Source organism: Heloderma suspectum, chromosome 7 (genome assembly GCF_057233095.1).
Source record: "Heloderma suspectum isolate Gila_16-S chromosome 7, 16-S_ref, whole genome shotgun sequence".
Classification (NCBI taxonomy): Eukaryota; Metazoa; Chordata; class Lepidosauria; order Squamata; family Helodermatidae; genus Heloderma; species Heloderma suspectum.
This window is the reverse complement of record NC_139464.1, coordinates 106,498,220-106,518,624: the sequence shown is the minus strand read 5'-3', so window position 1 is coordinate 106,518,624 and position 20,405 is coordinate 106,498,220. Positions and strand designations below refer to the sequence as shown.

The 20,405-nt window shown below is 45.5% G+C and overlaps 2 protein-coding genes across 7 annotated transcripts in view; one reads left to right on the top strand and one right to left on the bottom strand.

The window, feature by feature from the left end:
* Positions 1-13,203, bottom strand: part of CCDC146 (coiled-coil domain containing 146) — a 97,181-nt gene extending 83,978 nt beyond the window's left edge. For all 4 annotated transcript variants that reach the window (XM_084811498.1, XM_084811499.1, XM_084811497.1 and 1 more), the window contains exon 1: positions 13,092-13,203. The gene's annotated coding sequence lies outside the window, so the exon portion shown is untranslated. The remainder of the gene's footprint in view (positions 1-13,091) is intronic.
* A 398-nt stretch (positions 13,204-13,601) lies between these two features.
* FAM185A (family with sequence similarity 185 member A) overlaps positions 13,602-20,405 on the top strand; it is a 60,501-nt gene continuing 53,697 nt past the window's right edge. For 2 of the 3 annotated variants that reach the window (XM_084811507.1, XM_084811509.1), the window contains exons 1-3: positions 13,602-14,333; positions 14,446-14,555; positions 19,964-20,056. In XM_084811507.1, coding sequence (XP_084667633.1) covers positions 13,850-14,333; positions 14,446-14,555; positions 19,964-20,056 — 687 coding nt within the window. In that variant the 5' untranslated portion in view covers positions 13,602-13,849. The remainder of the gene's footprint in view (positions 14,334-14,445; positions 14,556-19,963; positions 20,057-20,405) is intronic. The other variant, XM_084811508.1, reaches the window with a different exon arrangement.

Here is a 20,405-nt window from a genome sequence, read left to right as displayed (position 1 = left end):
CTCGCCCCAGAATGCCCCTTTTCAGTCGCTCCATGTTCCTCTTCTGGGTGCGGAGGATGGGGCTTCTCCGTGCTGCCTCGGAGGCAGCACGGACGAGGGAGGAAGTCAGTTTTCCGGGAACCAACCTCGGAGCACAGGATCCGAGGTCGGTTCCCGGAAATGAGCATAGCCAATGGCCCTCTAGACAGTGTCTAGTGGGCCATAGGATTGCTCCCTTAGTCAACCTTCAGGTGCAAGGCATATCGATTTGGAAATGGAAATTGCAGCGAAAGTGCAAATTGCTATATAATGGACAAAAGGCTGATCCACCACAATCCACCCGATACTTCAGTTTTCTGGATCTGGTACATTTCACATATACCTAAAGTAGGGATGTACGGAAGTCACTTACCTTTTCGATGGGGTGATTCATGGTGGGAGGGAGGTGATTCGCGGTGGGAGGGAGGCGCTCCGCACCTCCCCCTGAAATCCTAACCCGGCTGGCTCCGCTCTGCAGCATTCGCAGGTGCCGTCTGGAGCCCGCAGACGCAAATGGTGGCGGCTACGGCAGCCGCCATTTGTGTTCCCGTTTTTTGGCCGTGATAGGCTACGTAAATATTTACGTAACCTATCACGGCAAAAACCAACAACCAGGGGAGCAAATGGCATAGCAGCCGCCATTTGCATTCCCTTTTTTTTGCCGTGATAGGCTACGTAAATATTTACATAGCCTATCACAGCCCTCCGCAGGGATGCAAATGGCTATGTAAATACTTACATAGCCTATCACAGAAAAAATAGGGAAGCGAATGGAGGCCGCCATTCGCAAAGCAGCGCAAACAGCACCATGTGAGTGTCCTGTTTCGCACGCCTTTTGCAGGGGGGCGCACGGGGGGCTTCATTCCGCCACAGATTTCAGGAGGCCGAATGCACTGGCATTCGGCCTCACCGAGATCCGTGGCGGAATTCTCTGACATCCCTAACTAAACTGACTAAACTAATTTGGACCACAAGAATGAAGTCAAAAGTTTATTCTAAAGCAGATTTTATTTACTGAAAACAATGAGCCTTGTGGCACCTTAGAGACTAACAAAGGCACAAACTGCTGTGGACTAGAGTTCCAATTTAGGTAACTTCATGTATCTAATGAAGTGGACTCTAGTTCATGAAAGCTTATACCTTCTTCTTCTTCTTCTTCTTCAAGAGTGTAAGGTACAACAAGACTCTTGTTGTTTTTGAACCAAGAGATCTACATGGCTACCTCTCTGGATTTTATTTAATCCTTACTAGAACAATACATTTGATGAAAATCCATGTTTTCTTTCCCTTGCTCTTTGATCTTATTGTAAAAATGCCAGAACAAGATTGACTACTTTCAGTTAAACAAACTTTCTTTTATCTTACACTCCAATCCTCCCCCGCCATTATGTAAAAGGAAGTCCCATTACACTTTAATGAATTTAAGATCAGAATGCTAGTTACAGCTGGAGAGGTTTAGTATTCTACTTGTGATCTGAAAAAGACTGTTTTTAAACTCAACAGGCACACCTGTTTACACATTTTAGGGCACGATCCTAACTAGATAGGCGGCCGCCTCCGACCTCGGAGGCAACCACCTATCCAAAGCAAGGCAGGAGAGGCACGGGGGGATTGTTCCCTCTGCGCCCCGCCCCTTTTCAGTCGCTCTGCACTCCTCTTGTGAGCACAGAGGATGGGTTCCCCGCACTGCCTCCAAGGCAGCGCAGATGAGAGGGGTTCCAAGGTCGGTTTCCAGAAATGAGCATATCCTATGGCCTGCTAGGCAGTGCCTGGAGGGCCATAGGATTGCTCTCTTAGTCTATAACTGAGATTTAGAAATCTTTTATCATATTTCACAGAATAGTTATATTAGCAAATACTACCAGCTGGTGAAGTTGTGTATAAAAGCATGTCACCACAAGTTTATGTTTTAGCCAAAGTTCTAAAAGATATCTGCACGATTTCTAACATGTGGCTGCTACTAATAGCAATAAAAACAATACATGTGATGATAAACCACAAGCCACAAAAATAATGGCTCTAAAGAAAGAAAATATCTGAAGGCCAGCAATAGAAATAGAAAACTGAGAAGAAAAATCCTTCCCCTCTTCAAGGCCCATTATGGGGAAAAATTAACACTTTGGAAAAAATAGAAAACAATTCTTATCCAATAATACTGTTGATGGAGTATTAAGAGTTATTATTGCAAAGTTTGCCTAAATATCCAAATTTACTACTAGTCCTCAATACTGTGTTCTGTTAATTACATTACAGGAATAATCATGTCCTATGTTTTTCTTCTATGTATTATTTCTCACCACAAATAATAGTCTTACTTTTATTTTCCATAATGTTGATGGTTTTTATTTTCAACTTTGTTTTAGTTTTTCTGATTTCCCAAATGGCTTAGCTATCTTATCGCTTACAATTCCATATCTCACTCTGGATATATTTGCAATTATTGTTTGAATAAAACTTAAATAATCTGTACTTTTTATTTCATACATATACCAAACTGTAGTATTTTATATGCCAATTGCTAACAAAAGACGTACCCACTACAAACTTGTAATAGTTATTCCGTCTCCCCTGGAAACTCTTGAACTGTAGCTGTGTAATGGGGGCAAGGGATCTGTAATAGTTAAGTCTCAGCCTTTTTTCCTAAGTACCCATCTCAGTTAATGTTTGTGTAACACAAGCCTATATGTGTTTATTGAGAAGTAAGACCTGCTGAATTCAATGGCAATATTCCCAACTAAGTGTGCATAGGAGTCTAAGGCTGCAACCGTTTGCAATCTCGGAATAAGCTGCAGCGTGACTCGCTTGCTGAGTACGCATGTGTAGGATTGGGCTCTTAAAGCAGTAAGTAAAGTTTAGGATCAATAACTATTGGGGAGGGCAAAATTTCAGGAAGTGGGGGGAAAAAAACCATGGAACAAGACTGGCTTTATTAGAATATAGTTGTCCTGATGCAACAATGGCAATTTGTATGTGAAAAAAAAGTTTTGCAAGGAGATTCTCCTTCTGAACATGACCCCTAAAGGAAGCTGCATGGAGGGAAAAGCCTTGCATTTAGTAACTGGATTCATGTTAAAATCATCCTCCGTTCAGTGCCAAATAGTGCATACAGCAGTGCTTTGGCAATGTTGTTCACTAAAGAGGACTCAAATTATCCCCTCCACACACAAAAACACAGAAAGAATATTTTACAGGGAGAACTGGAAATGGAAAGTGGTGGTGACTGTTTCCCGCCTCCCAGCTGCTGTTTCCTGCCTCCCAGCAGAGCAGAGCAGAGCAGAGCAAGCTGCTCCAGCTGGTCTAGGGACAATAGAAGCAAGCAAGCTCCCAGAGAGCGAGCGAAAAGGGAGAGCAAACAGGCGTTGGCCAGGGGAGGCCCCTAACATTTTTTAAAAAACATTTTTTTACTTTATTTTTCTTGTAACACACACTTTCATACCAGTAGGACTCTGTTTTTAACCTTCAGTGAGTAGAGAACCAGGCACAGGCTACTCTAGAACAATGCACTGAGCAGGAGGTTGGACTCAGTGGCCTTGTAGGCCCCTTCCAACCCTACTATTCTATGATTCTATAATCAGAAAGCCAGACACAAAAAGGGAAAAGAGGCTATGGAAGGACAAGACTCTCCAGTGGTGGTGACCTGCAAGGTGTGTGCCATGTTTGTTTTCTTGCCTGAGAACACCTCAGAACACTTACACCTGCAACAAGTGCAAGTTGATCACGCTGTTGGAAGAGAAAGTAAGAGGACTGGAGTGGTGACTGTCAACCCTCCAGGGAATAAGAGAACACCAAGAGTTCTTGGACAGAACGGTGGAACTACAGCAGCAAAGTGAAGACCAGAAGCTTGAAGAGCAACAGCAAGCTGAGGCAGAAGAGGGAAATGCTGAGGTGAGGAAAATGCAGTAGAGGATACTCCTTGGAAAAGGGTGACAGTTAGGAGCAGAAGAACTAGAAGCCACTCTGCACCAGTGGAAGCAGTGGAGCTATGGAACCGTTTCGAGGTGCTTGAGGATGAGACTGGAGGACAGCCTGCAGAGGAAGAGTTACAGGAGAACCTGCATGAGAGCGAGCAAGAGGCTGAAGGTCAGTCAAGCAGAGGTGATGAAACCCAGGCCTACAAGAGGAGTAGTAGTAGTGGGAGACTCTTTGCTGTGTGGGATCAAAACCCAATTATGTTGTGAAGACCCGTGGGCTCGCCAGGTATGTTGTCTCATGGGAGGACAGATTAGAGACGTGAATGAAGGGTTGCCTGCACTCATAAAGCCCACTGACAGGTATCCCTTTCTTCTCATCCATGGGGGAACAAACGATACCACCAAGCAGAGCTACAAAGAAATCACATCAGACTTTGAAGCTTTGGGAAGGAAACTCAAGAACTTTGGGGCCCAGATAGTTTTCTCATCCATCCTTCCAGTAGTCAGAAGAGGGATAGAAAGGGAAAGAAAAATAGTCCAGGTGAATGACTGGCTATGAAGGTGGTGCCGACGAGAGAGATTTGGATTCTGGGACCACGGGCTATACGGACTGTTGGGAAGGGATGGATTGCACCTCACAAAGGCTGGGAAGAATGTGTTTGGCCACAGAATGAAGAACTTTATCAGGAGGACTTTAAACTGAATCCTACAGGGGAGAGAGATGTAAAGTCGGGGGTAACAATGGACGAGGACTCATGCACCGCTACCAAGTAAACAGCTCTAATTGCACCCAATAATAGTCTTCACAAACATGTAGGAAGGAAGCCAGACTATGAAGCACATGGTCTTCGATGTCTATATACTAATGCCCAGAGTATGGGAAACAAACAGAATGAACTTGAACTCTTAATACAGGAGGGAAATTATGACTTGATAGGTGTAACTGAGACTTGGTGGGATGACTCTCATGACTGGAATACAGCAACTGAAGGATATAACTTGTTCAAAAAGAACAGGAGGAACAGAAAGGGGGTGGGGTTGCACTATATGTTAAAAATATACATCTCTGCAAAGAAATACAGGGGATGAGCTTGGTAGCCCCACTGAGAGCATCTGGGTTAAAATAAATGGAGCAAAGAATAAAAGGAACATGGTGATCGGAGTCTACTACCGGCTACCCAATCAAAGAGAAGATGAGGATGAAACTTTTGAAAAGCAAATTGCCAATGTTTCAAGGAAGCATGATGTAGTAGTAATGGGGGACTTCAATTTGCCCGATATTTGTTGGGAGACAAATTCTTCAAAACATGGCCCCTCCAAGAAATTCCTGACTTGTGCGGCAGATAACTTCCTCCTACAGAAAGTAGAGGAAGGAACTAGAGCATTGGCTATCCTTGACTTTATCCTAACCAACGGAGATGACTTTGTGGATAAAGTAGCACTTACAGGAACACTGGGGGAAAGCAACTATGTTACACTTGAGTTCTTGGCTCTAAAGGAAGCAAAAGCCGAGTGTAGCCAAACCTGTACCCTGGATTTTAGGAAAGCCAATTTTAATACACTCAGAACAATGATCAGTAAGGTCCCATGACAAGCGACTCTAACAAGAAAAGGAGTCCAAGATGGGTGGGAGTTTTAAAAAAGGCAATTCTCAAGGCACAATTACAAACAATTCCAACACGAAAAAAAGGTGGAAGACAACAGAAGAAGCCAATGTGGCTTCACAGAAAGCTTAGAGATGACCTGGAAAAAAAGAAAAGAAAAAAGGACACATATAGGAAGTGGAAGGAAGGACAAGCAACAAAGGAAGAGTACAGGCAGGTAGCCCAGAATTGCAGGGATGGCGTCAGGAAGGCTAAAGCTGAGAACAAGCTGAGGTTAGCAAGGGAGGCTAAAAGCAACAAAAAGGCTTTCTTCAGATACGTGCATAGTAGAAGACAGAGGAAAGAAATGGTGGTTCAACTGCTAAATAAGGATGGCAAAATGATAACAGATGACAAAGAAAAGGCAGAAGTGCTCAATTCCTATTTTGGCTCAGTCTTCTCCCAAAAGAGGGTCTATGACCCCCCTGGCAAAGGCGAAGTACAGGCTGAAGGGGCAGGATTGCAGCTCGAGATTGATAGGCATATGGTCAAGGAACACCTCATTACTTTGAATGAGTTCAAATCTCCAGGGCCAGATGAACTGCACCCTTGAGTAATAAAGGAACTGGCAGAAGAACTCTCAGAACCACTGTCTATTCTCTTTGAGAAATCATGGAGAAATCATGGGAAGTGCCAGATGACAGGAGGAGGGCTAATGTTGTCCCTATCTTCAAAAAGGGTAAAAAGGAGGAACCTGGGAACTACAGACCAGTCAGTCTGACATCAATCCCTGGGAAAATTCTGGAGCAGATGATAAAGCAATCAGTCTGTAAGCATCTTGAAAACAATGCAGTGATTACTCAAAGCCAACATGGATTTGTCAAGAACAAATCCTGCCAGACAAATCTGATCTCATTTTTGGATCAGGTAACCTCCCTTGTGGACTGTGGGAATGCTGTGGACATCATATACCTCGACTTCAGCAAAGCTTTCAACAAAGTGCCCCATGATAGCCTGATGAGCAAACTAGCTCAAAGTGGGCTAGATGAAACAGTGATCAGGTGGATCCAGAGTCTGGCTACAGAATGGGACTCAAAGAGTGCTTATCAATGGGACCTTCTCAAACTGGGGGTAAGGAGTGGGGTACCGCAGGGCTTAGTCCTGGGCCCACTGCTCTTCCACATTTTTATTAATGACTTGGAGGAGGAGGTGCAGGGAATGCTGATCAGATCTGCAGATGATACAAAATTATATCATCTGCAGGATAGCTAATACCTTAGAAGAGAAAAACAAAATTCAAAGTGATCTTGACAGCCTGGAGCGCTGGGCAGAAAACAACAGAATTACATTTAATAGGGATAAATGCCAAGTTCTGCACCTAGGAAAAAGAAACCAAATGCACAGTTACCAGATGGGGGATACGTGGCTCAACAACACTACAGGCAAGAAGGATCTTGGAATTGTTGTTGATCACAAGCTGAATATGAGCCAACAATGTGATGTGGCTGCAAAAAAGGCAAATGCTCTTTTGGGCTGCATTAACAGAAGCATAGCTTCCAAATCCCAGGAAGTACTAGTTCCCCTCTACTCAGCACTGGTTAGGCCTCATCTGGAGTACTGTGTTCAATTCTGGGCACCGCATTTTAGGAAGGATGCAGACAAGCTGGAGAGGGTTCAGAGGAGGGCAACAAAGATGATCAGGGGACTGGAAACAAAGCCCTATGAAGAGAGACTGAAAGAAATGGGCATGTTTAGCCTTGAGAAGAGAAGACTGAGGGGATATAGGATAGCGCTCTTCAAGTACTTGAAAGGTTGTCACGGAGAGGAAGGCCAGGATCTTTTCTCGATCATCCCAGAATGCAGGACACGGAATCATGGGCTCAAGTTACAGGAAGCCAGATTCCAGCTAAACATCAGGAAAAACTTCCTGACTGTTAGAGCAATATGACAATAGAACCAATGACCTAGGGAAGTAGTGGTTTCTCCCACCCTGGAGCCATTCAAGATGAGGCTGGACAGCCATCTGTCAGGGATGCTCTGACTTCGATTCCTGCACTGAGTCCATTGGACTCAATGGTCTTATAGGCCCCCTTCCAACCCTACTGTTCTATGACTCTATGAACTTCATGGAGCCCAAGTAAATTTTCAAGCTTTATGTTTAGAAACTCAACCATGGAAAAATGCAAGCGGAGGCTAGTGCTTTTCCACACTATTAATAGCAAGCACTCATGTCCTTTCATCATCTTCAGCACTGTAAATGCTCAAGTTGGGCATGGCCTCTTTTTTAAAAGCCCCATAAACCCTCTGTGACTGGACTTTTCAGACAAGGTTGTCAAAGAATGTAAAAACACCTCAGGATCCTCTAAATATTTAATGCACTATCACTCTTATACTGAAATCAAAAGAATGTTAGATTCCAAACACTGTGCCATAAATTAAATAAATACGTATTTTTTTTCTTTCCTTTTTTCTGAGGAACTTAAGCTTCAATTGGAAACATGCCTCCAAGTTACTTAGACATGAAAAGAAAGGGAAATCTGGAGCCTAAACCTTAACGTGCTGATAAGCAGCTGTTTATAGTAGTGATGCTTCCAATTTGAAAGCATGCTCAAAATAATTGTGCAAGAACCAGTAATGACTGAATGTGAGAGAATGTAAAAAGAACCCTCCTTGTGTGGAATAGAAGTGTTTTCTACCATCTAGTACAGCTTATAAGTGGGCATGGAGACAACATTTGCTTGGGCCCAATGTCAAATCTTCATAGATAAACCACCCATGAAGACAGACGTTCCATTTAGGGTGCAATCCTATGCAGATAGGTGGTCACCTCCGAACTCGGAGGCAACCGCGTATCCGATGCAGGGCAAGAGAATTATGGAGGGGATTGTTCCCGCTGCGCTCCTCCTGCCCCACATTTTCAGCTAGACAGAGGGGCCAAGCAGGGGAGGAGGCTGCCGGACGACACATTGGATGTGTCATACAGGCATTTCCGCTCTCCCCGCCCCAGCATGCCCCATTTTGGCTGCTCCACACTCCTCTTGCATGGAAGGAAAGGTTGGTTCTCTGGGAACCAACCTCGGAGCGCGGGCTCCAAGGTCAGTTCCTGGAAAATAAGATATCCTATGGCTGTCTAGCCACTGACTGGTGGCCATAGGATTGCTCCCTCCGAGGCTTATAGGGGTGCAACATTTCCCTCCTACTGGCCTATCTATGCCTGCAGTATTGGAAAATGCACAGCATATATGCCTGCTTGGTGTGCTGCGACACTGTGGAGAAAAAAGATAGGAAGAAGTTGGGAAGCTAAAGTGTGCTTACCCCCAAAATAGAAACTGGACACAATTACATCAATGTAACAATAGTCCGAACAAATATGGAGACATGCAGCACAATCCTATACGCAATTACTCATTACTAAGTCTCATTATGTGCAACAGGACTTACTCTCAGGTAAGTGTGTACGGGATTGAAGCCTTAAAGACAATGAAAAAACTCAACTATCAGTAGCAGAAGGCAAATGGAATAGCTAAGAGTAGCACTTTCTTTACAACCTGAGATAATTTTTTTTCCTACTCGGACAACACTTCATATAAGCAGTGAGTGCCAATGAAGGTTTGAGAGACAAATTATTAAGCTATTTATACAGAGGGACATAATTATTAAGCTATTTATACAGAGGGACATAATTATTAAGCTATTTATGCAAAGGCATAACAAATGCTGCTTTCTGTTAGCTCCTCCTAAACTGTCAGCTGTAAGTCCAATATAAAATGCATGCTACGTTTTGTAGTGTGCTTAACTGGAACTGGTACCAATTTATTGTTGTTGTTGTTGTTCAGTCGTTCAGTCGTGTCCGACTCTTCGTGACCCCATGGACCATAGCACGCCAGGCCTTCCTGTCCTGCGCTCTCTCCCGGAGCGTGCTCAAGTTCATATTCATTGCATCCGTGATGCTATCTAGCCATCTCATCCTCTGCCGTCCCCTTCTCCTTTTGCCTTCAGTCTTTCCCAGCATCAGGGTCTTTTCCAGGGAGTTTTCTCTTCGCATTAGGTGGCCAAAATATTGGAGCTTCAGCTTCATTATCTGTCCTTCCAATGAGCACTCAGGGTTGATTTCCTTTAGGATGGACTGATTTGACCTCCTTGCAGTCCAGGGGACTCGTAAGAGTCTTCTCCAGCACCACAGTTCGAAAGCATCAATTCTTCGGCGCTCAGCCTTCCTTATAGTCCAGCTCTCACAGCCATACATTACTACTGGGAAAACCATAGCTTTGATTAGACGGACCTTTGTCGGCAAGGTGATGTCTCTGCTTCTTACTATGCTGTCTAGGTTGGCCATAGCTTTCCTCCCAAGGAGCAAGCGTCTTTTAATTTCATGGCTACAGTCACCGTCTGCGGTGATCTTGGAGCCCAAGAAAGTAAAATCTGTCACTGCTTCCATTTCTTCCCCTTCTATATGCCAGGAAGTGATAGGGCCAGATGACATGATCTTCGTTTTTTTAATGTTGAGTTTCAAACCAGCTTTTGCACTCTCCTCTTTCACCCTCAACAAGAGGCTCTTGAGATCCTCTTCGCTTTCTGCCATTAGGGTGGTATCGTCTGCATATCGGAGGTTGTTGATAATTCTCCCAGCAATCTTAATTCCGACCTCTGATTCATCCAACCCGGCATTTCTCATGATGTACTCTGCATATAAGTTAAATAAGCAGGGTGACAATATGCAGCCTTGTCGTACTCCTTTCCCAATTTTGAACCAATCGGTTGTTCCATGTCTGGTTCTTACTGTTGCTTCTTGACCCTCGTACAGGTTTCTCAGGAGACGGGTAAGGTGGTCTGGTACTCCCATCACCAATTTATACCTTTATAATAAATGTCAATAGTTAACAGATGGGATAGTTTGTAAACTTCCAGTATAGTAACCTCACCATTTTATTTATTGATATTATTGACACTTAATGAAAACGCAATAAAAAGGAAGTTGTTTTTAAAAAAGGTATATACAAAACAGAAGGGTGAAGGTGCCTCTGGTGGCCATCATACTGTAGACTGAAATAGGTAATGCTGGAATTAAGCGGGAAGATGCCATGCGCTCTGTAGTGTGGAGCAGAGAATACTCCTGCCATTCCGGGGCTAACTAAGGAGATATATCCATCTTCTAGATAACACAGGCTTCTTCATGATTCTCCAGTTACAACACGATAGTCAGAGGCTGTCATCTCCTCAGAATGGAGAATATGTCTTTTCAGAACTGGTAAGGCAGAAGGCATCACATTTCTGAATCACATTCAGCATGTATGTTTGCAGAATCATGCATCAGACATTCCTGAACATGTATAGGCTACATGGGTGGCATTTCTCTAAATGTCTGTTTGTGTATATGAACCCTGTAACTAGGGAGGTGCAGTGAAATGGATGTGTAGTTACTGCCATCTGATGGCAGAAATCTACATTACAGCAAAGACTGCACATAAAATGATCTGAGGCCTGAAGCTGACAGTGAAATGTGAATGAGCAAAGAAATTCTTTCACATTATGAAACATCACTGTGTTACATCACATTATGCAACAAACTATTTAACATCATTAAATAGTACTGAAGGCTTTTTAAGAACTGCCCTCAAGTATTATTTTTGAGAGCTAAGAATCTAAAAGGCGTGTTTTTTTTTAAATACAAAGAAAATGAACGAAAGTTATAAAAGTTTTTTTAATCAATATTTCTATATTCTTATACAGGTTTTGGAACACATATGTTGTAACAATAGCTGATAGTATCTTAACACCGACCTAAAAGTGAATTTATTTAAACGCTCCTCTCGATTTAAACATAGTGTTTCCAAGAGAACATTCTCCTAGGTCCATTTCCAGGACTTGGCGGAAATCTCTTGCCCTAGATCTCTTTCTTGTTTTTGTTGATATAAGTTACATTGTGTTGGGTCCAGGATCTGCCTTCCATGAGTGGAAGGGCTCCATTCATGGAAGGTTCTTCGGCCCAGTTTTGGGGGATCCCTCCCCCTAACCACAGCTCACCCCATTCAGCAGGGTCTCCTGACTCTCTGTGTAGCATTTTCAGGGGCTAGAGGGGCCCCTGTGGGAAAGAGAAAGTGGGAAGTTCACTTCCACTGGCACAATTGATACAATTGATTAAAGGTGCAATCCTACGCATGTTTAGACAGAAAAAAGTCCTACAACTCCCAGCATTCCCCAGCCAGCATAGCTTAAACTGGCTTAAGAGTTTGTTGTACAATTGCCCTGAAATCAGGGCAAGGTTTACTCTGTTAGGTATGCCATTCCCTGAAGGTGGGGTCATATGTGGTACGGTGGTGTCTGAAGTCTGGATTGCCTCTTTTTTGTTTTAAACCAACTGTACTGGCTTCACTGGAATATAATGGGAAATGTGTGTGGATCAGATGCCATTCTAAGTATTAGGGCTGCCAGTTCACCATAATTACTTTTATTCCAGTGCATTATAATTTCATAGCAGAGCTGGTGTGATGCAGAGTTAAACTATGACTGGGGAGTTCGAGGTTTAAATCCCCACTTAGTCCACAGTAAAGAGAGATGAGAGGGGAAGTAGGGCCATTCCATCAGCTCTGATGAAAGACCAGCTCCTTCAGGCTCCTCCTCTCCCTGAGCCGTTAAACTTTTAAGCTTTTATATTGTATTTTATCATCTGTATTTTATTTTCTTGTATTTTATGGTTTTAATTGTTGTGAACCACCCAGAGAGCTTCGGCTACTGGGCGTTATAAAAAGGTAATAAATAAACAAACGGTTCCCAGCTTGTCTTTATAGGAATAACTTTCAGAATGGATGCCTGCGTTTGCTGTTTTCCTCCCCTTCCTTTTACCTTTCGTGCTGTGTCTTTTAGGTTGTAATCCTGCGGGCAGGGGCTGTCTTGTTTTCATTGACTGCATGTAAGCCACTCTGTGCTGAAGACTGGGATAAAAATGCTTTAAATAAAACAATCATTAGGCTCACTAGGTGCCTTAGAGCCAATCGCTTCCTCTCGGCCTAGCCTACCTCACAGAGCTACTGTGAAGAGAAAGAAGGAAACAGCCACGTACAAGTCCTTGAAGGAAAGGCCTGGTTAAAATAAAAACAGGCCTGATTAAAATAAAAAACAGGCCTGATAAAAAACAAAAACATTAAAATAAAAAATATTAAAATATAAAATAAAAAATATTAAACCTTGCAGGCGCCTCTCGCTTGCTTTACGCCCGTGGCGCCGCCGGGGCTGCGGCTCCCGCCAGCCCTAGCCGCCACAGCCCGTGGCGAAGGATGATGGGGGCTGCGGCCCGGCGGCGCGCGTTGCCCACCCCTGCCTTGCGGCCGCGCTGCGTGGCAGTGGGCAGGTAGCCCCATATTACGGGTCGGGAGCCTGAGGCGAAGGCAGCAGGCCTTGCTCGAAAGCGCCGAGGCCCGTCCGACCTGGAAGGAGCCTGCGCTCCCGGGCCCTTCCATGCCCGTCCCGACACCGCCCTCCGCCACCCCAGCGCCCCTTTTCACCGGCGCCCGGAGCTCCCCGCGCGGAACCCAGCTCGGCCTACGCTGGTGCCTGCCGCAGCCTGGCCGGGGCACCTTACCCGCGTCACTGCACGGCGGGCCGGCCGGCCTGCCCGCCTTCCTCCGGGCCGCCCGGTCGCGGCCTGCGTCGCGTCCCGCCAGCGTCTCCAGTTCCCACGGCGACCAGCTCTCCCCTTCGGAGCCCGCCCCCTTCCTCCGGGCCGCGCGGCCCACCCTCCTCTGTTCTGATTGGGCAGCACGCGGTCCCGTCCCGTCCCATCCCGTCCTATCCCATCCCGCGCAAGCGGGAAAACGCCCGCCTCCCCCAGCCGCTCAGTGGCCGGCTGCGGGATGCTGGGAGGGGTAGGACGTATTTCCGCCATACGGGCATAGGATTGCGCCCCAAGTCCTTGTGCCGCGCTCCGCTTCCTGGGGCTTGTAGTTCGAGCCGCGAGGCTCGTTCCGGCGTTTGTGCGGCAGGAAACCACGGTTCCCAGCAGCCGTCGCTCCTGGGCGACGGGCCTACCCGGGCGGTGCCGCTGGAACTGTCAATCAGTGCTTGCGCAGCTCGCTTCTGTGCTTATGAAGTTTCCCTTTCCTTTTTTGCAACTTGCAGGATGGGCGTGTAAAGGGCGGGGGGCTAACGCAGCGAGCCCCCCGAATCTGGGGGGCGGGGGAGGGCCCCGTGGGCACTTGCTAGCCTGCAGAGCAATCTCTTCCCTCACTCTCCCTTTCCTTCTGGGGTGGGGGTCGGAGTGGCCTGGCACAGTGCCCCCCCGGCCTCTGCCCATAGAGGACCCAGAAGCCGCCTCAGGGGCTGAGGCCAAGGCGGAGCAAGATGCGACTCCCTCTGTTGCTGCCAAGATGGTGGCACCAGGCAGCGAAGACTGTGGCAGGGAGCAGGCGAGGGTTGTTGAAGTGTGGGGACGTTGTGGGGCGAGAGTCTCGGGGTGGCGGCTGCCAGCAGGTCAGCTCGTTCGTGACTGGCCCTGGTCGCCAAAGCAGGGCTCCAGCAGAGCCCGGAGTAAGCAGGCTGAAGAGTAACAAACCTCTCAAAGAGTGGACCCTGATTGTCAGCCCCTTTGGTCTGCTGAAGGTGAGGCTCCCTTGCCACGTCACCGTGTGCCCCCTGGACGCACACAACCACCCCGAGGCCGACAAGGTATTCGTTACAGTGAGGGGGACGAGCGCCGACCCCCATCACAGTCCAGATCCGGATACTTTGCATGTGAAATATGATGAGGCGCTAAAGGAGATGACAGTCATCTCAGATGACATGGACAGTGCCGCCACTGTGGATGTGAGGACCCCCATAAAATTTGGTATGTTCAGGCGCTGGGCGAAAAGGTGTCGTATGTTGATGAGACGGTGCTGTGGTGTCTTGCTACGTTGTTCCTATGTGCTGCACCTTTTACAATTTAAAATTGATTTTAGACTTGGATATCAAGACGTCAGGGAATGGCTGTGTGAAGATTGAGAAAATTGAATGCGATCGCTGCAGCATAGAAACAGATAAGGGAACTAGTGTCCTGCGGTCAATAAAGGTACCAGTACAGAGACATTCTCCCGCAAACTGCCTTTCTTTGTCCTCTTTTAAGACCTACAGTTTCTTAACTCCAATATCATACATTGTCTTTATGAGTGTGAATGTATTCTTGCATATGTAGTAGCTTATTTCAAACCCAATATACTGATTACCATGGAATGGGCAGGCTTTAGGCTTGTGGGATCTACTTTGTTTTTTACTAGAATACCGAGATCCACCAAGCAGAGCCTGGTGCAAAACCAATATACTTTGCTTCCAGATAAAGCTTTTGTCACACAATTGGTCTGCCTCATTCATGGAATATTACCCTCCTTTGTTTTCCCACCACTTATTCTTTTTCTTTTCACAAAAGATCCATTTAGAGAGCAATTCTGCGGCAGCTAGACAGTGTCTAGAAGGCCATAGGATTTTTCGGTTCCCAGAAACCGCACTTCCCGCTCCCTCCTCCGCTCCCTCATAGGCAGTGCAGTTCTTCCCCATTTCCGTGCTCATAACCGCAGTGCGAAGCAGGCGAAAAGGGGGAGTTTCCGGGGGAAGGGGACAGCAGAAGCATCGTTACGACACTTCCTATGCCTCGTGCCATCTAGCCTCTCCCCCACCCCGCTCCAACAACCCCAGCTAGATAGCCAAAATCGGCTTTCTTGCTGCAAATACAGGACAGTTGGAGTGCAGAGGAGAGGATCCCCCGTGCTCAGCCTGCCCTGCATTGGATAGTCGGACGCCTCTGAGTTCGGAGGTGGCCGACTGTCCTGATAGGATTGCGCCCTAAGGAGGAAAAGATAGAATAGTTGCACAATGTATTTTGACTTGTTAGTACTAGGAGCCCTCCATCTCGAAGCACACTTAGAATTAAGGAATTCTGAGCCCAGGGTTTTTTTTGCATTGAATACCAGAACTGAACGTAGTTCACAGTCCTTCCACACAAAAAACCACTCCTGGTTACCTTAAGGTTTCTTCATTTCAGCATCTGGAGCAGGGAGAGTCATTTTGTTGCTATTGTTAAATAATTTGCAGCCAGAAATCCTTGCCAATCTACTGCAAATCATCCAAAGACCGAACAGTAGATCTTCTGCCCACTTCTCAATTTCACTGTGCGAGTTGATAAACCAGTTTGCCTTGCGTTGCTTAGAAATCCGTTCTGTGTACAGTAGTGCTTGAAAACATGTCTTTTGTCAGCAAAAGAGACAACACTTTTTGATGTGATTAGAGAATCATTATACTTTAAGAGTCTTAAGTGCTTGGATATGTACACAGAATATTTAAATGTGGATGTTCTTATCCTTCAAAATAAATCACAGAAACCCAATAATCCTAATTTCCTCCGGAGGTTCTGATTACTTGTAGAGTGGGGGTGGGTAGAAGGCAGTTCTTCAGATGTTTTGAATGTTAACTCCCATAAGCTCCTGCCAGTATGGCCAATAGTCAGGAATGCTAGGAGTTGACGCCCAAAACATCTGGAGATCTACCTCCTGCCCACTCCTGTTGTGGAGGGGTTTTGCATCTGTTAGCATTCATTCCAGTGAACAGAACCGCTTGACAAAATGAAGCATCTCTTAGCTAGAGCTTCATTTCTTGCAGGTCCAACACAAGGTCGCTATATTAGACTACAATCCTGTACACGCTTACTTGGAGGCAAGTCCCACTGACCTCGATAGAGCTTACTTCTGAGTAGACATGTACTAGGTTGCCCTGCTAGTTGGATGAATTTCCTATTTATTAATAGTGTTGAAGACATAGAAAGCTGCCTTACTATAGCAGGTCAGAGCACTGGTCATTCTAACAGAGTATTATCTACGTTAATTGGCAGCAGCTCTCCAGAGTTTCAGACCAAGTTTTTCCTGGCCTTAAATCTTCTAGAAGATCCGGCAGAAAAAGGCAGTGCTTCTACCACTTTTTTTTCTGGGTGGACTCGCGTGCCTTTAACAGCTGCATGTTGTTCAGTCATTCAGTCGTGTCCGACTCTTCGTGACCCCATGGACCATAGCACACCAGGCCTTCCTGTCCTGCGCTCTCTCCCGGAGCGTGCTCAAGTTCATATTCATTGCATCCGTGATGCTATCTAGCCATCTCATCCTCTGCCGTCCCCTTCTCCTTTTGCCTTCAGTCTTTCCCAGCATCAGGGTCTTTTCCAGGGAGTTTTCTCTTCGCATTAGGTGGCCAAAATATTGGAGCTTCAGCTTCATTATCTGTCCTTCCAAAGAGCAGTCAGGGTTGATTTCCTTTAGGATGGACTGATTTGACCTCCTTGCAGTCCAGGGGACTCGTAAGAGTCTTCTCCAGCACCACAGTTCGAAAGCATCAATTCTTCGGCGCTCAGCCTTCCTTATAGTCCAGCTCTCACAGCCATACATTACTACTGGGAAAACCATAGCTTTGATTAGACGGACCTTTGTCGGCAAGGTGATGTCTCTGCTTCTTACTATGCTGTCTGGGTTGGCCATAGCTTTCCTCCCAAGGAGCAAGCGTCTTTTAATTTCATGGCTACAGTCACCGTCTGCGGTGCTCTTGGAGCCCAAGAAAGTAAAATCTGTCACTGCTTCCATTTCTTCCCCTTCTATATGCCAGGAAGTGATAGGGCCAGATGACATGATCTTCGTTTTTTTAATGTTGAGTTTCAAACCAGCTTTTGCACTCTCCTCTTTCACCCTCAACAAGAGGCTCTTGAGATCCTCTTCGCTTTCTGCCATTAGGGTGGTATCGTCTGCATATCGGAGGTTGTTGATAATTCTCCCGGCAATCTTAATTCCGATCTCTGATTCATCCAACCCGGCATTTCTCATTATGTACTCTGCATATAAGTTAAATAAGCAGGGTGACAATATGCAGCCTTGTCGTACTCCTTTCCCAATTTTGAACCAATCGGTTGTTCCATCTCTGGTTCTTACTGTTGCTTCTTGACCCTCGTACAGGTTTCTCAGGAGACAGGTAAGGTGGCCTGGGACTCCCATCACTTTAAGAATTTGCCACAGTTTGTTGTGATCCACACAATCAAAGGCTTTAGCGTAGTCAATGAAGCAGAAATAGACGTTTTTCTGGAATTCTCTTGCTTTCTCCATGATGCAGCGAATGTTGGCGATTTGATCTCTAGTTCCTCTGCCTCTTCTAAACCCAGCTTGTACTTCCGGTAGTTCTCGGTTCGCATACTGCTGAAGCCTAGCTTGTAGGATTTTGAGCATCACCTTGCTGGCATGTGAAATGAGCGCAATTGTGCGGTAGTTTGAACACTCTTTGGCGTTGCCCTTCTTTGGAATTGGAATGTAAACTGACCTTTTCCAGTCTTGTGGCCACTGTTGAGTGTTCCAGATTTGTTGGCATATTGAATGCAGCACTTTAACAGCATCATCTTTTAGGATTTTAAATAGCTCGGCTGGAATACTGTCATCTCCGCTAGCTTTGTTGTTACTAATGCTTCCTAAGGCCCACTTGACTTCACTGTCGAGGATGTCCGGCTCAAGTTCAGTGACCGCACTATTATGGCTATCAGGGACATTCAGATCTTTCCTGTATAGTTCTTCTGTGTATTCTTGCCACCTCTTCTTAATCTCATCTGCTTCTGTTAGGTCCCTGCCTTCTTTGTCCTTTATCATGCCCGTCTTTGCACAAAACGTTCCCTTGAGATCTCCAATTTTCTTGAAGAGATCTCTAGTCTTTCCCATTCTGTTGTTTTCCTCGATTTCTTGGCATTATTCATTTAAGAAGGCCTTCTTCTCTCTCCTTGCTATTCTCTGGAACTCTGCATTCAGTTGGGTATATCTTCCCCTTTCTCCCTTGCTTTTCGCTTCCCTTCTTTCGTGAGCTACTTGTAAAGCCTCATCAGACAGCCACTTGGCTTTCTTGCATTTCTTTTTCTTTGGGACGGATTTCGTTGCTGCCTCCTGAACAATGTTACGGACCTCCGTCCATAGTTCCTCAGGCACTCTGTCTATCAGGTCTAATCCCTGAAATCTATTCCTCACCTCCACTGTATATTCATCAGGGATATGATTTAGGTCATACCTGAAAGGTTTAGTGGCTTTCCCTACGTTCTTCAATTTAAGCCGAAATTTTGCAAGAAGCAGCTCATGATCTGAGCCACAGTCAGCTCCAGGTCTTGTTTTTACTGACTGTATGGAGCTTCTCCATCTTTGGCTGCAAAGGACATAATCAATCTGATTTCGATATTGACCATCTGGTGACGTCCATGTGTAGAGTCGCCTCTTGTGCTGTTGGAAAAGAGTGTTTGCTATGATCAGCATGTTCTCTTGGCAAAACTCTATTAGCTTTTGTCCTGCTTCATTTTGTACACCAAGGCCATGCCTGCCTGTTATCCCGGTGATTTCTTGACTTCCTACTTTAGCATTCCAATCCCCTATGATGAAGAGGACATCTTTTTTTGGTGTTAGTTCTAGAAGGTGTTGTAGGTCTTCATAGAACCGATCAACCTCAGCTTCTTCGGCCTCAGTGGTTGGGGCATAGACTTGAATTACTGTGATGTTGAATGGTTTGCCTTGGATTCGTACTGAGATCATTCTATCATTTTTAAGATTGTACCCCAGTACTGCTTTTCCCACCCTTTTGTTGACTATGAGTGCTACTCCATTTCTTCTAAGGGATTCTTGCCCACAATAGTAGATATGATGGTCACCTGAATTAAATTCGCCCATGCCTGTCCATTTGAGTTCGCTGACTCCCAAGATGTTGATGTTCAATCTTGCCATCTCATGTTTGACCACCTCCAGCTTACCTTGATTCATTGATCTGGCATTCCAGGTTCCTAAACAATATTGTTCTTTACAGCATCGGATTTTCTTTTCACCGCCAGACACATCCACAGCTGAGTGTCCTTTCGGGTTTGGCCCAGCCGCTTCACTCTTTCTGGCGCTACTTGGAAATACCCTCTGCTCTTCCCCAGTAGCATATTGGGCACCTTCTGACCTGAGGGGCTCATCTTCCGGCGTCATCTCTTTTAGCCTTGTGATACGTTCCATGGGGTTTTCTTGGCAAGAATACTGGAGTGGGTTGCCATTTCCTTCTCCAGTGGACCACATTTTGTCAGAACTCTCTGCCATGACCTGTCCGTCTTGGGTGGCCCTGCACGGCATAGCTTATGGCTTCACTGAGTTACGCAAGCCCCTTCGCCACAACAAGGCAGTGATCCATGAAGGGGCTTGTGTAACAAGCTGCATAACAAGTAGAAATTCAGCAGTGGAACTCTTTTAGGTGTGAAAGTGCAGCAGGGAGAAATCTGTACCAGCTGGATTTCTGCCTGCCATACAGGTGTTAATTGCCATGTCATTTTTCCAGAATGGAGGTTGAGAGATGCACATGAAATTGAATTCAAAAGTTAGGATCCATTGTGACTGAGAAACAAATCTTTGAAAAATAAGAAAGTGAACACTTTTCAACATATATACTATTGTGTTTCAGAGTCAGAAAATTGACATTCAGTCTAAAGGAGGGAAAGTTATCTGCCTGGGAACTCTTCAGGGAAACACTGATATTCATGTGTCACAAGAAAGTGTAAGCAAGTGTTTTTTTTTCCCTCTGAAGTATGGGCTGCAATCATGTGGAAGCTATAAGATAAATTGAATTACCTTACAAAAATAGCACTGTAGTGTTTTATCTCATACATGAGAGTAGTTCTTTTGTTTCTGAGTGTTTGTGTTTGTTTTTAATTTTTCATGTGGCTAGGATCGTTAACCATTTTTCCTGACAGAAGCTCTGTGTCATTAATAGCTGCGTGGCAGGCACTTACCTTGCAATGCATGTAATTATGCTACAAAGAAGGATAGTTAACATTAATTCTCTTTAGCATACTACAGTAATTGTGATTCCAGCCACTGAATTTGACCCGAACATGCTTCTATTA